Here is a 19,041-nt window from a genome sequence, read left to right as displayed (position 1 = left end):
GCAGATGTTGCACAGTGAAACATGTTTAGTAACAGACATCACTGAGGAGTGACCACTGACTGTATATGACAGATGCACCGGGCTTTCATCTTGTAAACTGTGAAGTCATGGAGCTACTTGAAGCCGGATGACGCCCCATTACCACAAATTGGCCAATAGGAGGTGAGAGGCAGAGTTGTCCTCCTGGCCGCCATTAAAGAATTCAATCCATGAACTGAAATAATGGATATCTGCAGGACCCATGGATCAGGCAGAGGAGAGTAGCCGATGAGTAGCCTCGTTTACTTGGCATTTCGTCCGTTTTAAGAGTAGTTGTACTATGACGGGACACGGTGGTGGTTTTAGCGAAAAGGAGGGCGGTGTAGCTAATTGTTTTATGTAGCTAACAAGCTAGCGTTGGAGCTCTGGTATGTTAGCTTGTGTGCTAGCAGGCTAGGAGAGATCAGGGGGAGGGGAGAGTTCCTTTGCTTTGAAATTGTTTCAGATCAGCTAGCTGGCATTAGCATTAGCACACCAGGGACTAAGCTTTTGGGGTGAAGTTTTTAGTTTTCAAGCTCGCATTTTTATTGCGCATCTAACTTTTCCGTTGTTTGATTTAGCGTTAGTCTCTCCGGGTCATGAAAGCGTTGACTGTTTGATGTTAAGGTAATGTAGCAGCAAGCTTGCGGCTAACCAGTTCAGACAATACATTTGAAATAGGATTGATGAATCCAGTGGCTAGAAGCTTACAGTTGACGCTATCAGGCTGCCTGTCTAACGTTAGCTTAGCCGCCAGGCTAGTGGTGGCTAGCGCCGGTTGGAAGTTGTCTGTTTGACTAGCGGTAGCTCGGTGTAGCTAGCAAGTTGGTCAGCGCTTTAACGGGATAACTACAACTGAACATCGCTTCGCCAGCGAGTTAACTAAATCAGTTATTGCCCTCCGATGGTGATTGAGACAATGGACTTCAACGTTACAACCACGCAGTGAAAGGATGAGTTCGTGCTTTGTACCAAACGGGGCCAGTTTGGAGGACTGCCACTCCAACCTCTTCTGCTTGGTGAGACTCTCTGCTCTCTGCGCTAGCTAGCGTTAGCTCTCTCACTGAGAGGCCAGAAAGCCATTTTGGCTAATCAGGCAACAAGCTTTGTAACGTCAGTTGCAGATTGGCGTGAAGGCATCGGGCCTGCAACTTGCATGATCGTGATCTAGCTAACTTTCATAACAGAGACGGCACATACTGCAGAGTAGCTACGTTGAAGAGTTGCACATGAATTTGTCCTGATCGAGTGTTTACAGAGCATTGGTTGCAAAAATATTCAACTAACATTGACGTTAATTACAAGATGGTTACAGGTCAGGCCAGCAGGCGAATGATTTAAAAACCTGTTAAACACATCTTATCTTTGCTTAAGTGCTTAAGTGACACTGCAATATTAAATAATGCACATATTGAAACTTAAGACCCACAGTTGCTGCTTTAAGTTAGACCAACTAGTCTGATTTTAGACTGACTTGCAGTGTTTAGTCATTAGTTGTTAATAGCCGCTGAGTAAATTACTGCATGTCAGTCATGTTTTCAGGTATGATTGTGGTGTCACACTTACAAGATCACGTATCACAAAACGTTCCAGGATGTCAGGAAGCCTCTGTTTTCAACTTTTTCCATTGGAAGTGATTATATACATGACAGGATAGGCAGTCTTCATCACTTCTGTTTCTCTGTGTGTGTGTGTGTAAGGAAAGAAGTACATTCACTGAGTTATACAGTCACACAACAACAGATGATTGCCTTTGTGATGTGTGTTCATTCTCACCTTGTTTTTCTCCCTCTCCTTAGGCTGATTTGACTGGAATAAAATGGAGGCGTTTTGTGTGGCAAGGACCCACCTCTTCGCCCATCCTTTTCCCTGTGACTGAGGAGGACCCTATCTTGTGTAGTTTCAGCCGATGCCTGGCGGCAGATGTGCTGAGTGTGTGGAGAAGGCACCACACCCCAGGTCGCAGAGAGCTCTGGCTTTTCTGGTGGGGGGATGACCCCAGTTTTGCCGAGCTTATTCATAATGAACTCTCAAGTAGGTGGTTGCAACATCTCCATGATTTCTGCACACTCAAAATGAGGATTTGTGATTCTCACAATATCGGCACTGATTTACACTAATGATATATTTCACTCACCAGGGTGATTAGCAACAATATTTGTACAACTACCCTAAATTATAAATAAATGTATTCTCAAATAAGTGCTTTGGAATTGGCACACCTATTCCAGATGTTTAAAAAAACAAATTCAGGAGTGTAATGGTTGATGTTATGAACAGATACTGTCAAGAGCTGCTGTGCTGACAGAGAATTGCTGGTAAAATTGGTCCATTTGTGGAAACTGTGTTCATGTTCAAACATGTTTGGTGTCTGAGGACGATGCCAGCCATTCTAAGCTGCAGCAAAGAATTGTAATGCAGTTTTAATGATACAAAGTCTGATGATAACAAGTTACGATAGCCAGACTGATTTTGGCTAGCAGGTCTTTTTAAAGTCTTCAAAGCCATGTGGAATCTATGGGCACTCAGCCATGGAGGCGTGTTAGGTAGCACTAAAACGAGCTATTGTGCACCAGAGTCACCTGACACGGTCTTGATTTTTGGATGAAGGTTTCGTTCCAACTTGTTAATATTCATGTCTGTGGGAAAGAGATTTGCCTCGGGGGCTGCCACACTGACCAGGTATTCTGTCTCCTGTCAAGGAGGGTCAAGTGTTACTCTAAGACAATACAGTTGGTCATTACACAGACAGAGAGAGCAACATTTTCCCAAATCTCAGTTACCCAATAGAGAGAGCTATAAGATTTAATTTGGAGTTTTGAAACTTACATTTAATCATTATGAAGTTTGGCTGTTGAGAAAACAGTGTTGAACAGCTTTACCTGTAATACAAATAAGAATAAGAACTTTTCATAATAGTGTTTATCTTTTGTATGAATGAATATGTATCAAAAATGTTGCCACCTAAAGAGCAAAATTATTTTATCTTCGATAATTCTATTCCATAATAACCAATAAGATGAATGTTGAAATCAAATGTTTTCCCATCTGTTTAAATGGGTCATTACTGTTGTGAGTTGTTTACAAACAAACAAAGTCTATTTGTATGTGTCTAGCACACCACAGTTTATAGTAGACACAAGGCAGATTTCTTTACTGGGAAGAGGAGGTTTGCTTGGTAAAAGTAAATGGTTTAATGTCTCCGCTTTGTTTCAGGTGAGGAGGATGGTGAGTGGGAGAGTGGCCTGTCCTACGAGTGTCGAACACTGCTGTTCAAAGCCATCCACAACCTGTTGGAGCGTTGTCTCATGAACCGTGGCTTTGTTCGCATTGGCAAGTGGTTTGTTAAGCCGTACCAGAAGGAGGAGAAGACCATTAATAAAAGGTATGTCGCCGCTTCCTAATAGGAGAAAGCAAAGTTATACGACCGGCCCTAAATTCTTAAATTAAAGCTGACACTCAACTAACGATCAGGTCACAAGTTATAGCTGGGCTGCGTTCTGTTCGGAGAGATTTACCTGTGCCTCTACCTGTTGTGTGGATGCAACAATGTAGTCATGCCATACTCGGCCATCTGTTGCTCAGATTTTCCTTTTATAAGAGAATTCTCTCATTTTAATCTTGAATGATTCTACATTTGTGAAGCTGCTGTTAGTGAATCTGAACACTTTCTGCTGATTTCTTGTAAAAGAAGGAAAAGAATATGCTGCCTGTGTAGCATGAAAGGTTTGAATGTGAACATGCTGGGTTGCTGACATTATTTTGAGGGACTCAGAAATCAGCAAATCTATTCAGAATCTATTTATTGATCAGTTACATAAGTGAGAGCAATGTTAACAATTTAAGTAGCAACAGAGAGGGTCCCTTCCAACATACTGACTTTAAGGCACCTTCTTTTTCACACAAAAGAAGCAGCACAATTGCAGAAGATGAATATGGCAGTAGAACAAGATGTCATGTATTGTACCTGTTGTGGTGAAGGGCTGAATGCAAGTCAATATTTGATAGTGGAGTATTGGTCAAGAGTTTCTGCGTGTCTGGGTTTGGCTGTTGCAGCTGGAGTTATTGGGACATTGGCTGCGAGCTGTGTTTGAAGCATGCATGGAGCATTTTATGCTGACCCATCAAACAGACCTTGATGAAGACATATTAAGGACAGATGATTGTGTATGCTACACTGCAGTGGGGAAACCCTCATCGGGCAGATGTGCTCATTGTTATGTAAGTTGTGCTTTAAAGTTATCATAACAGTTCCTGGCCTGCGACGCCCTTTGATCAGTGGAAGAATGGTGCTTGGAGCTGGATTGTTTCAACTTTGTTGTTAAACGCTGATAGCCATCTCTGGGAATGAGACATCATCATCTTCATAAGAAAAATAGTATGAACAAATACGCACACGGCTTTCCTTGAGCAGTGTGAACATGACACTAGACTGTTGACTGCGATTCAGCATCTGCTGCTCTAACTCCTACACGGGAGCTACACTGAGGTCAGTTTTAAATAATGATTAAAAACGCATTTACAGCTAGATCCATGTTGCTTTGAGTCACCACGATCCTGCAGTTCTCAGAGAAAATGTTGATTTCAGCAATTAAATCAGATATAATAATGTGATAGAATACAACAGGATTATTACAAGTTTCTAATTACATTATCAGCCTGACACATTTTTCACCTGGTTTCATGTGTGAAATGCATGAATAATAATCATTCAGCATGTTGCACAATTTCAGTTGAGTCTTTTCCAAGGTAATAGAGCAACACTTTCAGGGTAATGTTTAATGTCTACACCTCCACTTCTCCCGGCTGCAAAGTAAAATTGGTCTGTGTTGTTGTTATTATTGTAGAATTGCAAGCTTGAGGTGAACCAGCAGCGGCACATAAATATCTGTGGGGTTTTGCACCACTCTATTTCCTTACCTCTTGTATATAAGTCTGCTGACATAGATTTAGCGCCCCCCAGTTGCTCTTGAATGAAGGGGCTGGGGAATCCTGGAGTTCCCTGACAAACTAATTTGAGTCACGCCTTTTTGGCTGTGTTGGTCCAAGCTGACTTGGGTTTGATGCACAGCCCTTTGGCTCAGTTCCCTCTGGCAACTTTGGCAATGGTTCCAGAGGGTTTAAGCAACTATATAAAAGAGCGGTTGCATAGAAGAGGAGTAGATTCCTCGCTCACTGGTGATTAGCGTCTGTTTTTACATAAAGACTGTCTACAAGTGTGTGTTGAGGCGGCACCTCTAACAGAAGAGTCTGGCAGTCTCGCTGTCGCCTGCCCTCTCTGGCTGGTAAACAGGGCAGTCTTTGGAAAATGCTGAGTGTGCACTGTGGTTTTACAGCAACCATGTCAACAAGCACTATTTTAGTGCATTTAGCAGCCTGGTCTTCCAGAAGTAGTTAGAGTATAAAGAGGGATATTGTTGTAACATTTCAGGGCTATAATAATCCCCCATGCTTATTTTTGGCTTATATTTTTGACTGTGCACCATCGGATTAGTTGTATTAGCAGGCTGTCATGTCACATGTCTGTGGAAGCAACAGTTGTCACCTGAAAGCATGAAGTGGATCAAAGTGCCTAGCCAATTATGTGAAGAATTGTATTTGTGACAACATCTCCACCCTTTTCAGGCCTCTCTTACCCTCTCGAGTCATTGCTTAACAATGAGTGACAGACAGTACACTGATAACCTCAACAGCCTGCAGGGGGTTACATTAGCTTTTGGGTGCTGACTGCAAAGTGAAGCTCGTCTCAAGTGTTTTCATGATGTGTTTATGCTTATGGACTAATCCCTCTAAACCTTACAACCCCTCCTGCAGCGAACACCTGTCTTGTGCGTTCACCTTCTTCGTACACGGCGACAGCAACGTCTGCACGAGTGTGGAGATTGCTCAACATCAGCCTCTTCAGCGGCTGAGCGAGGAGCATCTCAGCCTCGCCCAGCAGAGCTCCAGCCCCTTGCAAGGTAGGATCACAGCAGTCTTGCACAGTAGTGATGTTTTATATGGAACTGGTCCATGTCTTAATACATTTTCTGTTAGGTTTATTAGAGGCACTCATAATTACTCTGACTCCTCTCTGCCCTCCAGTCATCCTGAGCCCATACGGCTTAAATGGGACCCTCACTGGCCAGGCTTTTAAGATGTCAGACCACCCTACTCAGAAGCTTATTGAAGAGTGGAGGCAGTTTTATCCCATCAGCCCCACTCCCAAAGAGGTCCAGGAAGACAAGATTGAAGATTCGGACTGGGAGGACGACTCCCTGGCAGCCGTGGAGGTTCTTGTTGGTAAGTTGTCATTAAACGTAATATATTTGAATATTTAAGGATAAGTTTGGTGATATCTCATATTTTTCTTGGGTCAGGGACAGTGTGGTAAAATAATAAAAGACATACTTGAATTTGATTTTATTCAAGGGGTTTGCGACAATAACACACACATGATATCACCAGCCTCATCAGTTTAATATAAAGAAGGAAACCAAAAACATAGAGACTAGTTTCCCTCCCTTTGACAATAATTATGAAAATGAATGAGTGATTAGGAGAGAATTACAGAATAAAATACTAAACATTTTTGCTGCAGCAATAGTCTGTGGTCTAGTCAGTTAATAGTTTTATGTAATTCAGGTGCACATTATCATAATGATTCAATCCCATCATTACTGGCTTTACAAATAAATATTTGTTGTGTTTATGTTTCAGCGTTGCAAAAAAAACTTATTTCTGTGTTATTTATGTGCTGTTTTTGAAATAAACAAATGTGTTTGATTCCAGCGGGAGTAAGGATGGTTTACCCTTCCTGCCTGGTGCTTCTCCCCCTGTCGGACCTCCCTGCTGTGGTCCCTCAGGGCTCAGCCAACACCTCAGGAAGCCTGTGTGGTGCTCAGCAGGGCCAGGCTGCTCACAGAGACCCTGCCATGTCCTCCGTCACTCTGACTCCTCCGACATCACCGGAGGAGGCACAGACTGGTGAGAATTGGAGCTGCGCATTGACAAGATTTAAAAGCCTTCACATTTATCAACCCTTATTTTCGTGAGATTGCGCACTCTAACAGTATTGCACTTTTCGCTCTTACCTTGCCACACAGATTATCAGCCTGCCCAGAGGTGGCTCAAATTGTCCTCTGCGTCCGATGGCTACAGCTCTAACAACACTCTTCATGGGGGTAAAATCCCCCGCAGGCTGGCCAGCCAGATGGTGGAGTCTGTGTGGCAGGAATATAACATAAACCGTACAGGGAACAAGTATGTTTAGTCTCATCTCTTCCTCAAAATTAGGATTGCCAGTATAAGAAGTGCCTCTATGGTTGACTGATCAAATTTCTGCCCCTTTTTTTTTTTTTTTTATTAGGAGGAAGTTTACTACCTTGACAAATGGGACCTGTGAAGAGCAGTCTGAGAAAAATGGACTTTGGGATTTTGTGGAGTCAACTCACAGGCCACATTGCACTTGCTCAAGGTATGTTGAGTGGAATGCGTTCACTAGTGGTTTTTGTTTCTAACTGAAAGAAAGCATCTTGTAAGCATGATTTGGTTTTTTTTTATGTAGACATAAGAATCAGAAACAGCGATCCAGCAGCACCTCAGGACACCCGCCTTCATTAGGCCAGCCTGCCCAGCCAGCGCCCAAGCACAAGCTTGGCGAGAAGCTGGACAAGGGGGAGAAGCAGCAGAAAAGGCCACAGACGCCTTTTCACCACCGCAACTCTGTGAGCGAGGAGCAGTCCCTGGAGCCACAGACCCAGAGGCTTTGTCTAAGATCACAGGAGGAGGGCTCGTATCCCAGCCTGCACCATGTGGACACAGCGCCCCCCAAAGCTCCTACGCTACACACACACGGCCCCTCTGCAGACCTCGTCGGATCCCCACCTCCCCCTCCTCTCAGCCCACATCCCTGCGATCACGTCGAAGGTGACATGACTCCAGGTGGCATGAAGAACTCGTCCACGCCCATCCACCAACCGTTCTACCCGCTGTCAGTGGAGCCATGTCTGCTTCCACAGAAGGGCTCATCTGAGGAGCCTCAGCTGGAGAACATGCCTATGCCTCTGCCCTTCCCCCCAGCCTACAACGAAACCTTGGAACCCACTGTCTTTGTAGGTTCAGCAGTCAACCCCAATGAAGACTCCACCCACAACCCCTGGAAGTATTTCAACCTGCCCAGGAAGAAGGCCTCCAACTTCCTGACACCACAGCTACCTGTGGATAAGATACGAGATGATTCTGGGGGAGGAGGAGGAACAGAAGGCATAGTTTCTGTAACTGAGTAAGCATTTAATTAGTCATCCTCGCACGCATTAAAACAAATGTAGCTGTGTATTTAATCAGCACACCTGCATCCCTCTGACCTTCTCTGCAAAATGTCTTTCCTCACAGGTTGATGTCGGGCTCCACGCGGCCCCTGAAGGTGTCCCAGGATCTGGTCAAGACTTACACCCACCGGAGAAACAGCCATCTTGCTTCCGCCACAGGAGACGGAGAGCAGAGTGAGGAGCCAGACCCTTACGCTTTCGAAGACGGAGATGAGGAGTTCAGTTTCACTGACAAGAAGGACAAGTCTGGAGCTGAGAGAGAGGGCAACAAGAAACACAAGGTGTGTTCCTGACCAGGGCTGAATGTGTGGTGTATCACAAGATCCTCGCTTAAATCTGCTTTCCTTTCCTGGTCGAGAAGCAGTGTGAACCTGGGATATTCAATGTGTGTGCTTGTATAGAAACAGTCACATATTCCAGAGAAGTAGTCATTTGCAAATCAGAGAAGTTTTCAGTCCTACTCTGACAGCAACGCTTCTTAATCAGACATTTATTAATGTTAAATTATATGTTTCAGACTGTATTTTTCTTCAGCTGTCTTGTAAGGCTGTCGCTGTGCCAGTATTCCAGTACATTTCTGATGACACCAAATTCCACATTAGTTGGATTAGTTGACCCTGACAGAAGGTTGACTGGCAGAAAGTTCATGACACTGGATACAAGGATAAACCTGTAACAGCACATAAACAAATCATGTCAATTACCGCACTGTGGAGTACATGTGTTGTATTTACATGTGGTGCAGCTGTGTCTTTGTGTATGATATAAACAAAACAGTGGCCCTCTCATAAAAACAATCCCCACAGTGCTACAGGCAGTAGAAAAGTATAAAAATTCTGTGGGTTCATTTGAAATTGTATTGCATTTAGGGTAAGTTCAAAAACCGCTGCTTTTTTTAAGTACAAATGGTGACAGGTTCTGTGATACTTTACTACTGTAAAGTTAAATAATGATAATTTTTTTCTACCTAGGTGGATGAAGGAAGTGGATCTTCAGCAGATGGTGAGAATACCCTCCCTTTGTCTGTTTGGCCTCTAGGTCTTGACTTTTGATTCAATTAAATATTTGGACTTTGGTGTCTAAGCCTCCTCTCCAATTTGTTTTGCGTTGCAGACGGTCAGGGTCCATCAGGCAGCAAACCTTCAGCCTCCACCAGCCTTATCCATGAGAATGACTTGGCTGTATCCTACAGCGACCTGGATAAAATCTTCAATTCAGATGAAGATGAGCTGACGGTTAGTGCATCTGTGTGCCCAAAAGTTGCATGTCTTACACTTGGAAACTGCTGCTGATGTGGGCCTGTAAAGCCTGTTGAAACACTAAAATGGATGATTTATTGAGTTTATCATTTTGTTTTTTCCCTGTCTGCACAGCCTGGATCCAAAAGAGCTGGAGCTGGAGCAGAGGACAAGTTTGGCTGTAAAGAAACTAAACCGGCCACATTGGACCCCCTGTCCTGCATAAGTAAGGAGACAGAGATTCAGTTAATCATTAGTCAAAACATAGTAACATTTATACACAGGTTGTTTCAAGAGAAATAACAATGTCTTATGTGTCTAGGCTCAGCAGACCTGCACCAGATGTTTCCGACCCCACCCTCCCTGGAGCAGCAGGGGTACTCTCCCATGAACTCCGGGAGCAAGGATAGCCTGGAAGCAGGGGCGGGCCTCACGCTGTTGGACGGCAGCCAGATCAACAGTCACTTCAAGATGGAGGTGGAGGAGGGATTCTGTAGCCCAAAGCCATCTGAAATAAAGGTATGACACATCACACACACCTGCCCAGTGTGGGGGCAAGTGGGAAATTCTGTTACATCAAATGTTTCTCACAGTTTTAATTTGCCTTCAATTATTAAGTGCCTGCTGTCTCTGTTTTCAGGACTTCTCCTTCGTGTACAAGCCGGAGACATGTCAGTCATTCATTGGCTGTTCCATGTACGCCCCTCTGAAGACACTACCCAGCCAGTGTCTGTTGCCTATCAAACTGCCAGAAGACTGCGTGTACACGCGCAGCTGGACTCTGGGCAAAATGGAACTGATACCCCCGGGGTCAAATGTCAATCTCCTCACCAAAGACAGGTAAAGCTCTGAGCCAGTGGTAATGCTAAATAGGTTTATATCATCCAAGGAAAATAGTATCATAATGTGAAGAAAAAAATCCACTAAGAAATTAAAGTGTAGAAGTGTAAAAGTAGAAAAGATGTGGAGACCTTTAGAATCTGAAATCACTGTTGATCTCTCTGTAACAGCAACGTGCCCAGTGTGGAGCCCGACTACAGCCAGACCTACACCCCTCAGACCCACACACCCTTCATGTCCAGCAGTGCTCCTCCCAGTAACAGTGGCACAGGCATCCTGCCCTCTCCAGCCACGCCACGCTTCTCTGTGCCCACCCCTCGTACACCACGCACTCCACGGACTCCCCGCGGCCCAGCCAGCGTCCAGGGCTCGCTCAAGTATGACAACTCTGACCTTTACTCCCCAGCGTCCACGCCCTCCACCTGCCGACCCCTCAGCTCCGTGGAGCCGGCCACCGTACCCTCCATCCCCGAGGCTCACAGCCTCTATGTCACCCTCATCCTCTCTGAGTCAGTCATGAACCTCTACAAGGACTGCAACTTCGACAGTTGCTGCGTTTGCGTCTGCAACATGAACATCCGAGGGGCAGATGTAGGAGTGTACCTGAAGGACAACGGCGAGGCCCAGTACCCCTGCACTTGTGGCTTCAGCGCGGTCACCAATCGGCGCTTTGGCCAATCGGCCGGGCTCTTTCTGGAGGATGAACTGGACGTGGTGGGACGGGGCTCAGACTCGAGTCGGGACACAGAGCGGTGTTTTGAAGAGCTCCGAGCTACCACAACTCACAAAGCTGGCAGCCTGAAGGAGAAGCCTCCAGATGAGCTAATCCTGCTGCTGCAGGATCAGTGCACCAACCCATTCGCCCCAATGGCAGGTGTGGAGTATCCCAAGCCGAGCTCAGCCCCCAGCTCATTCCTGAGGGTGGAGGAGAGAGACTGTTATAATGACTGCTACATGGCGCTGGAGCATGGCAGGCAGTTCATGGACAATATGTCGGGAGGCAAAGTAGATGAAACACTAGTGAAAAGCACCTGTCTTCATCAGTGGCCAAAATGCAAATGTATGTATTCACATATTACTACGTTTTACTACTGCAAGTAGTATTATATTATTATTCACTCTGAACCTCAGAGGAAGTAAAGTTAAAACTTCTTCTTTTTTCCTTTTGTAGCAGCAGACATGAGCAAGCTATTCTCTCAGGACGTCCTGCGGGTGTTATTGTCCCTCCAGCCTGTGCTGCAGGACACTATTCAGAAGAAGAGGAGTGTTCGCTCCTGGGGTGTTCAGGGACCGCTCACCTGGCAACAATTCCACAAGATGGCTGGGAGGGGATCATATGGTGCGTTGAAAACATTTGTGCCTTAGACTGATGTCTGAGTGATTAGAGATTGGTTTTGGAATATTGTTGTGTTTGATCACTTTGTTGTTGTGGAAGACGATGATGAGCTTTTGATTCTTTTCACTGCAGGCACAGACGAGTCTCCTGAGCCCCTGCCCATCCCGACCTTTTTGGTTGGTTATGAGTATGACTTTGTGGTGCTGTCTCCTTTCGGCTTGCCCTACTGGGAGAAGCTTCTCCTGGATCCTTTTGGCTCCCAGAGAGATGTGGGATATATTGTCATCTGCCCGGAAAATGAGGCTCTAGTCCGCGGGGCCAAGACCTTCTTCAAAGATCTCAGTGCTATGTATGAGGTATGCACCTGGCAGTTTATAAAACTCATCCTTCCTGTACCGACATGCCCACAAAAACAGTTTCACGCTCTGAGAAATGATTCACACTTTCGTATTCGCACTCACTCCCTTTTTCTCAACAGGCATGTCAACTAGGGCAACACAGGCCCATCTGTAAGAGTCATCAAGACGGCATTTTGAAGGTCGGCCCCACAGAAGGCAGGAGCATGACAGAGCAGCCCCTTAGTGATTGGTTCCTCAAGATGGCTGCCAGAGACGGAAACAATGAAGCCTTTAATAAGCTCAAACTCTTTGCTCAAGTGTGTCGCTATGATTTAGGTAAAATCTTTACTCATAACACTAAAAAAAGCTAATGTTAGTGAGATCTCATGTTTTGTAAAATTGATGAGTGTTTTCTTTTTACTTTGTGACCTCTTTCAGCTCCATACCTGTCAGAGCAGTCTTTGGATAGCTCCCTATTGTCCCAGCGCAGCCCTACGGTGACCTCGTCCTCCTCCTCCCAGACCTCCAGCTCTTCCAGCACCTCCTCAGGACCCCAGAGCACCAACACTACCAGCTCCAGCACCAGCTCTGCCCAGCCTGGCCAGGTCAACAGCACCCCTCCCTCTTCCTCCTCAGGCTCCCAGACTATCGGGGGAATGGCCTCAGCCAAGCCAAGCTCCTACTCGCCATTTGGGACAGCCGGCTTGCAGGGCAGCTCATCTCAGAATGGACCCCAGTCAAACTCACAGGGAGCAGGGGGGCTGGCAGAAAATGGACCCTCAGCCAGTCAGCCTCAAGGGCCCTCTGAGACACCAGAGAGGTAGGTTACCACTGCTTTTATGTCTGCTGATGGGATTTTCACTACTTCGGAAAAGCGTTCATAGTTGTTCTGTCTTGACAAAGTCATCACATAAAACCTGAAGGGACCAATGCCTCATCCGAAACACTGAGCCCCTCCCCACTTCTATTCAGCAGTTAGAGTATTTGCTCAATAGAGGAGAATGAAATGGTCATCAAGGTCAACACTGCCTATAACGGCAAAAGAGGAGCTCCCTTTCACAAAAGTTGGTAGCACCGGTGAGTGCCACCAGTGGAAAAGTTATGTCTGGAGCCCTGGTACTGGTACTGTGTATTCAAGCAACGTGACAGGCTGCAGCCAACGATTATCTTCCTCATTAATCTGATCATTATTTATGAATTAATAGTGAATGTCTATAAAACATCAAAACCAAACAACCAACGATCCAAAACCCAAAAAGTAATTTTGCGTTAAAATTGACTGAAACGATTAAATGATTATCAAAATAGTTGCCGTTTAATTTTGTCAATGGTTTAATACACTTATCCTTGCAGCTCTAGCAGTGACCCTGCCATGCACTGAAAAAAAAAGAACCTGGTCACTCTGCTCTGATGCTAAAACACATTTCATCATAAAATTGTTCAAAAACAGCTTCATAAATACATTTGTCAGCACCACCTGTTGCTACTGCTGGGAGCTGTTTCTGTAGTGGTGACGGCTCAGCGGTGGATGTTGAAGTTGGTGTAGTGCCTGTGTGTACAGTAACATTTGGACAGTTTCGGTTAAGATAATTTATTGACCTGCTGTGTAATTATCTGACTTTTCTTAACAGCACAATGGAGAGAGACAAAGTAGGAAAGCCAACAGATGGAGAGTCCCACGCTGTGTCTTACCCGCCCGCCATTGTTGTGTATATCGTCGACCCCTTCAGCTACGAAGACGCAGACAGAGAGGTCCACTCCAGCACCTACACACTGGGCCTGCTGCGCTGCTACATGGAGATGCTCCAGTTCCTGCCTTCTCGCATCAGAAACGCTGTCTCGGTGCAGGTACAGCTTGAGAAAAAAGACCTGAAATGTTGAGAATTAATATTTGAGGGAGTGGATTTAAAAGAAATCCTCCAATAGAAGTGGATGATTTTAAATCTATGACAAGATTATCAGATGGACAAGTTAGTTCACACAGTCAAAAAGATATCTGCTGCTGAGCTGTGATTGATGTCATCTTTAGTTTTAACTAATTACCTCTCTTTGGCAGTTCAGTTAGAATAGAGCAGCTTACCAGCAGGCATACAGGGAGGTGAGAAAGGAACAGGGGACTCATTAGCAGACACTAATAGAGGTGGTAACTGCCACACCTGTGATATAGTGACACAAGATTGCATCAACATGCCAGAGGGAATTTTGAAACGAGGTGTGAACGTGCTAATGATTTCAGTTCAAGTCTTTAGTACAGTAGTGGCCGAGTTAATCTCCATCCTTTCTGTCACACATTCACTGCACAGTCCTCTTTTCTGTTTCATATCATAACAAAGTAACACAGCAGAAACATTAGGATTTTACTAAAATGAAACATAAATGAAGTGCATGTATTTATGCATGTCAATCATGATATAAATGCTTCTTCCTCAGATATCATGAATTACTTTTTCCCCTAATTCAGTTTTTCTGTTTTCACATTTTCTTAAATCTTAATTCCTGTCTGTTTTTTTTTTTTTTTTTTTTTTTTTTTTTTTTTTTTTTATTATATATTACATTTGATGTTATATTTGTTATCTAGTCTCTTTGCTAGTGAGGACAAATGACTGGACATTGCTTCGAACTTCACAAGTATTTATTTAAGAGATACCTCATTTAATGCCATCCACAATTTTCCATCAACATTTTTAAAAGTAAACCAGCCACTATTGGTGAAAACTAATGCGCATACATACATACATACATACATACATACAGAATGACACAAATCTGTGACTTGAGATTGACAATGGTACAAACTCAAAGCTTGCAGTGCAGATAACCACATCAAATGCATTATCACAAGTGTGAAGCCCCACTGTTATTTTTTTTCAGATTGTTCCCTGCCAGTATCTGCTGCAGCCAGTGCACAGCGGGGAGCGCCACCTCTATGGCCAGCACCTGAAGTCGCTAGCCTTCTCTGTGTTCACACAGTGTCGTCGGCCTCTGCCCAACTCCACCAACTTCAAGGCTCTGACAGGCTTTGGCCCTGGTCTTGCCATTGACATGGCGCTCAAGAACCCTGAGGTAACTGCCATACTGGTAGCATAGCTGAAACTACTGTGAAGACAGGCTGAGGTTGCTGGCCAGCGCAGCGTCTGTACTGTCGCGTCCTCTGTTGTTTCTCTTTGAAATTAACAAGTTTCTTTCCTTTGCGCAGAGGCCTGAGTGTCTGCGCTTGTATACACCGCCCTTCATTTTGGCTCCCATTAAAGACAAGCAGACGGAGCTTGGGGAGACCTTCGGTGAAGCATCCCAGAAATACAACATCCTGTTTGTCGGCTACTGTCTGTCCCACGACCAGCGCTGGCTGCTGGCCTCCTGCACCGACCAACACGGAGAGCTGCTGGAGACCTGCATCATTAGTATTGATGTACCCAACAGGTACGTGCACTGGCGCATAGAAAATAAAATGCGAATCAGTCCCACAGGATCTCTAGTTAAGTTACTGGTAAATTTGTGACTGTGTTGTTTCGGCAGGGCTCGCAGGAAAAAGGGCTCCGCCAGACGAGTGGGTTTGCAGAAGCTGTGGGAGTGGTGTCTCGGCCTGGTGCAGGTGACCTCGCTGCCATGGAGGGTGGTCATTGGACGGCTTGGTAGGATGGGCCATGGCGAGCTGAGAGGTACACACAGACTCCTGCAGTGGTTTTAAAGAGTGCAGTTAACTTAAATACATGAATGAACATACACTAATGTGCTCTTATCTTGTCCATGTTACAGACTGGAGTATTCTGCTGAGCAGGAGGAACTTACAGTCCCTCAGTAAGCGTCTGAAGGAGACATGTAGGATGTGTGGCATCTCTGCTGCTGACACCCCCAGTATCCTGAGTGCCTGTCTGGTTGCCATGGAGCCCCAGGGTTCATTTGTCATCATGCCAGGTAAAATAAAATGGTAATAAGGTTGTTCTAAGAGAGCCCAGTTAAGTTTGTAAGTTACAACGTCTCTTCTCCATGTTGTCTCTGCAGACTCGGTCTCAACAGGTTCAGTGTTCGGTCGCAGCACCACACTGAACATGCAGACATCACAGCTGAGCACCCCTCAGGACACATCCTGCACACACATCCTGGTGTTCCCCACCTCAGCCATGGTGCAGGTCAACACTAACACTGCAGAGCCCATGGACTTCAACTCCATAAATCCTGGTACGTTTTGTAGCTGACGAGCCAAAAAAGAAAAACTTCACTCAAATATCTTTATGTAACATCAGTCATGAATAATGCAAACTGCTGAAGTTGATCCGCAGTCAACCCCTGAGCTTTGCTTGTTTTCTGTGTCTGCAGATGGATCTGATGGAATGGGCATCTTTGACCTGTTTGACAACGACATGGTGGACCCAGACCTCATCAACATCCTGCCCAACTCCCCCACAACCTCCCCTGTTCACTCTCCTAGCTCCCACTACCATCAGGGGGGAGATGGAAGCAAGGTCAGTCACTTTGTTTTAGAAGTGCAATTTTAAATTTAGTGACACATAATTGTCAGATTGTCTTTATTTATCCATCATCTGCTGAGACAAGGCAACGTCAGAATTTAGAGTGACACAGTGGGTCTCAGGTGGAGCAGACTGTAACTAAACTATATCACATTTTGCTTGTAGATGAAGCCCAGAGTACAATACAACAGATTGAAAATGATTTCTTTGAATAAAGACTGACTTCTGTGTGTGCTGATGTGCTCAAATAATGAAGCAACTGCTTCTGGATAAAAGGAAGATGAAATCTATCCTCACCCTGAACTCAGTGTATCGTAGCCTGGCAGAACTCAACTCAGTTCATTCATAAACAGGATATAAATAACAGAAAATAGACTATTTAAATCCCAAGTTGTAGAAAACAAGTTCTTGCCCTTTTCATTCATTTCATCCATGTTGTCTCGCAGGGCCAGAGTGCAGATCGTATGGAGTCACATGAGGAGGCTCTGAACATCCTGCAGCAGCCCATGGCTCTGGGGTACTTTGTCTCCACAGCAAAGGCTGGACCACTGCCCGACTGGTTCTGGTCAGCCTGCCCTCAAGCCCAGAACCAGTGCCCTCTCTTCCTCAAGGTACATTCACACTAGAAACTTTTTTTAATCAGTTTGTTGGAGTACCAAAGCAATTTGGGCTGTTGGTGGGAAAACTTTGTCACATTCAAGTAGTGCTACAACTAACGCTTATTTTCGGTCTAGAAAACTTCAGAATATACTGAATAATGCCAACTCCCCTTACCTAAAACCAAATGTGACATCTTGAAATGTCTTGTTATATATACACTTCGCACTGGTGATTCAACAGTAAATGGTGATTATTTAAATGCTGTCTGTGTCCTTTAAAAAACACTTGGTGCTCAGACCGGAGGTGATATTACAAATCAAACTAAACTGTCTCCATCTTTCTTTTCCCAGGCCTCTCTGCACCTGCATGTGTCTTCTGTCCAATCAGACGAGCTTCTGCACAGTAAACACTCCCACCCGCTGGACTCTAACCACACCTCTGATGTGCTCAGGTACACTTCTCATATCAGAAAAGTCTGTACGCTGTGAGAGAGCTGCTTGGTAAAGTAAGAAGAAAGACGCGAGTTACTGTTTGTATTAACACACCTCTGTCTGCCTTCCTCTTGACAGATTTGTTCTAGAGCAATACAACGCCCTCTCCTGGCTGACATGCGACCCTGCGACCCAGGACCGGCGCTCCTGTCTGCCCGTTCACTTTGTGGTGCTCACTCAGATGTACAACTTTATCATGAACATGCTCTGAACGCTAACGGGATCAAACTGCTGGGATCTGATCGGATGGGTCGCTCAGTCGAATCGTGGATCCGCGACACTCAAAAGGACCTCACACTCCATCAGGGCAAATGTGGAGGAAGCAAACCCTCCTCCTCCTCCTCCACCACCCTGATGTATCTTACACAACACTGACTGACTGGAAGTTTCCAATCAACCAACCAATCAATCAATCAGATGCCAAGAATCCATTTTAGCATTTTGGAAGATCAAGGGACGTTTCATAAAGGAGAATAAATTGTCTTTTTAATGACTGTAGATTGCAATCTATGAAATTTTATCTTAATGAAATGCCTGCATATATTATTTATTGTAAGTTTTTAAATGTGGAATTTTTAATGCTTAATATCTTTTATATATTACAAATCCTAGAGTGTGTACATCTCACTGTAAAGGAATTGGTTAAAAAGTGTAATTTTCTCAATTACAACACGGAAAAACCTGTTCAAGTGAATTTGCTGTAGATTGCTTTTAGAATATTATTTTTTCAAAGGGTACAGACCTTTTTATTGCCATGCTGTAAAAATGAAGTAAAAGCTGGCCTGGGCATTTGCGTCCCACCCAATGAGTGGATGAGACTTACCTCTCTGTCTGCTTTGGCTCCAGAGTCTCTCGCACAGTAACTCAATGAGCTCTGAAGAGGAATTAAAAGGTACATTGTCAGATTATATATTTTATATAACAGATTTAGGTAATTGTGTGTGTGAATATGTGTACATATAATTGTGTGCCGCTACTGATGGTGCAGCTTCTGTTTTAGGAATAAAGTGCGTCTACCTTATCTTGTTTTTGTTGACTTTTTTTTTTTTTTTTAAAGGTTTTGTTTGTTGTTTGGGCAGATGAATATTTCTCAGGCATTGCATGTGCATAAAAACTTTTTAAGCCGGATTTAAAAACAACACGGAAAAAGATATCCTTAGTTTAATGGCTCAAGCTCGGAGAACGTTTCCTCCTACACCTCCCATAATGCAATGTGGTAGCATCTTACATTAAACTGTAAGAGTCATTTCAATAAGGTACAACAAGAAGCACATGCAGATACATTTTTCTTTCTTACTACTTAATATTTGTAGCATCTTACTACAGATACAGGATCATCATGAAGCACTTTGACCCTCTCTTTTCTACCCTGAGCCTCCATACCCAAACTGGTATCTGACAA

At 44.6% G+C, this 19,041-nt stretch overlaps 1 protein-coding gene across 1 annotated transcript; it reads left to right on the top strand.

Moving 5' to 3' along the window:
* Nucleotides 1-167: 167 nt before the first annotated feature.
* Nucleotides 168-18,660, top strand: LOC139631749 (mediator of RNA polymerase II transcription subunit 13-like). The gene is made up of 30 exons (XM_071496252.1): nt 168-1,037; nt 1,818-2,052; nt 3,235-3,403; nt 5,833-5,978; nt 6,103-6,300; nt 6,790-6,984; nt 7,104-7,260; nt 7,367-7,474; nt 7,565-8,281; nt 8,392-8,608; nt 9,299-9,329; nt 9,441-9,562; nt 9,701-9,791; nt 9,888-10,084; nt 10,206-10,405; nt 10,576-11,465; nt 11,577-11,744; nt 11,874-12,097; nt 12,220-12,415; nt 12,518-12,899; nt 13,711-13,927; nt 14,951-15,142; nt 15,276-15,499; nt 15,596-15,738; nt 15,836-15,994; nt 16,082-16,258; nt 16,397-16,542; nt 16,995-17,159; nt 17,499-17,599; nt 17,718-18,660. The coding sequence occupies exons 1-30, from the start codon at nt 972-974 to the stop codon at nt 17,848-17,850; spliced, it is 6,366 nt and encodes a 2,121-aa protein (XP_071352353.1). The 5' UTR covers nt 168-971; the 3' UTR covers nt 17,851-18,660.
* Nucleotides 18,661-19,041: the final 381 nt, after the last annotated feature.

Source organism: Trachinotus anak, unplaced genomic scaffold (genome assembly GCF_046630095.1).
Source record: "Trachinotus anak isolate AG129_WGS33_773 ecotype Australia unplaced genomic scaffold, CSIRO_AGI_Tana_v1 ptg000014l, whole genome shotgun sequence".
NCBI lineage: Eukaryota > Metazoa > Chordata > Actinopteri > Carangiformes > Carangidae > Trachinotus > Trachinotus anak.
The sequence above is the reverse complement of the archived record's forward strand: the minus strand, read 5'-3'. Positions and strand labels throughout refer to the sequence as shown.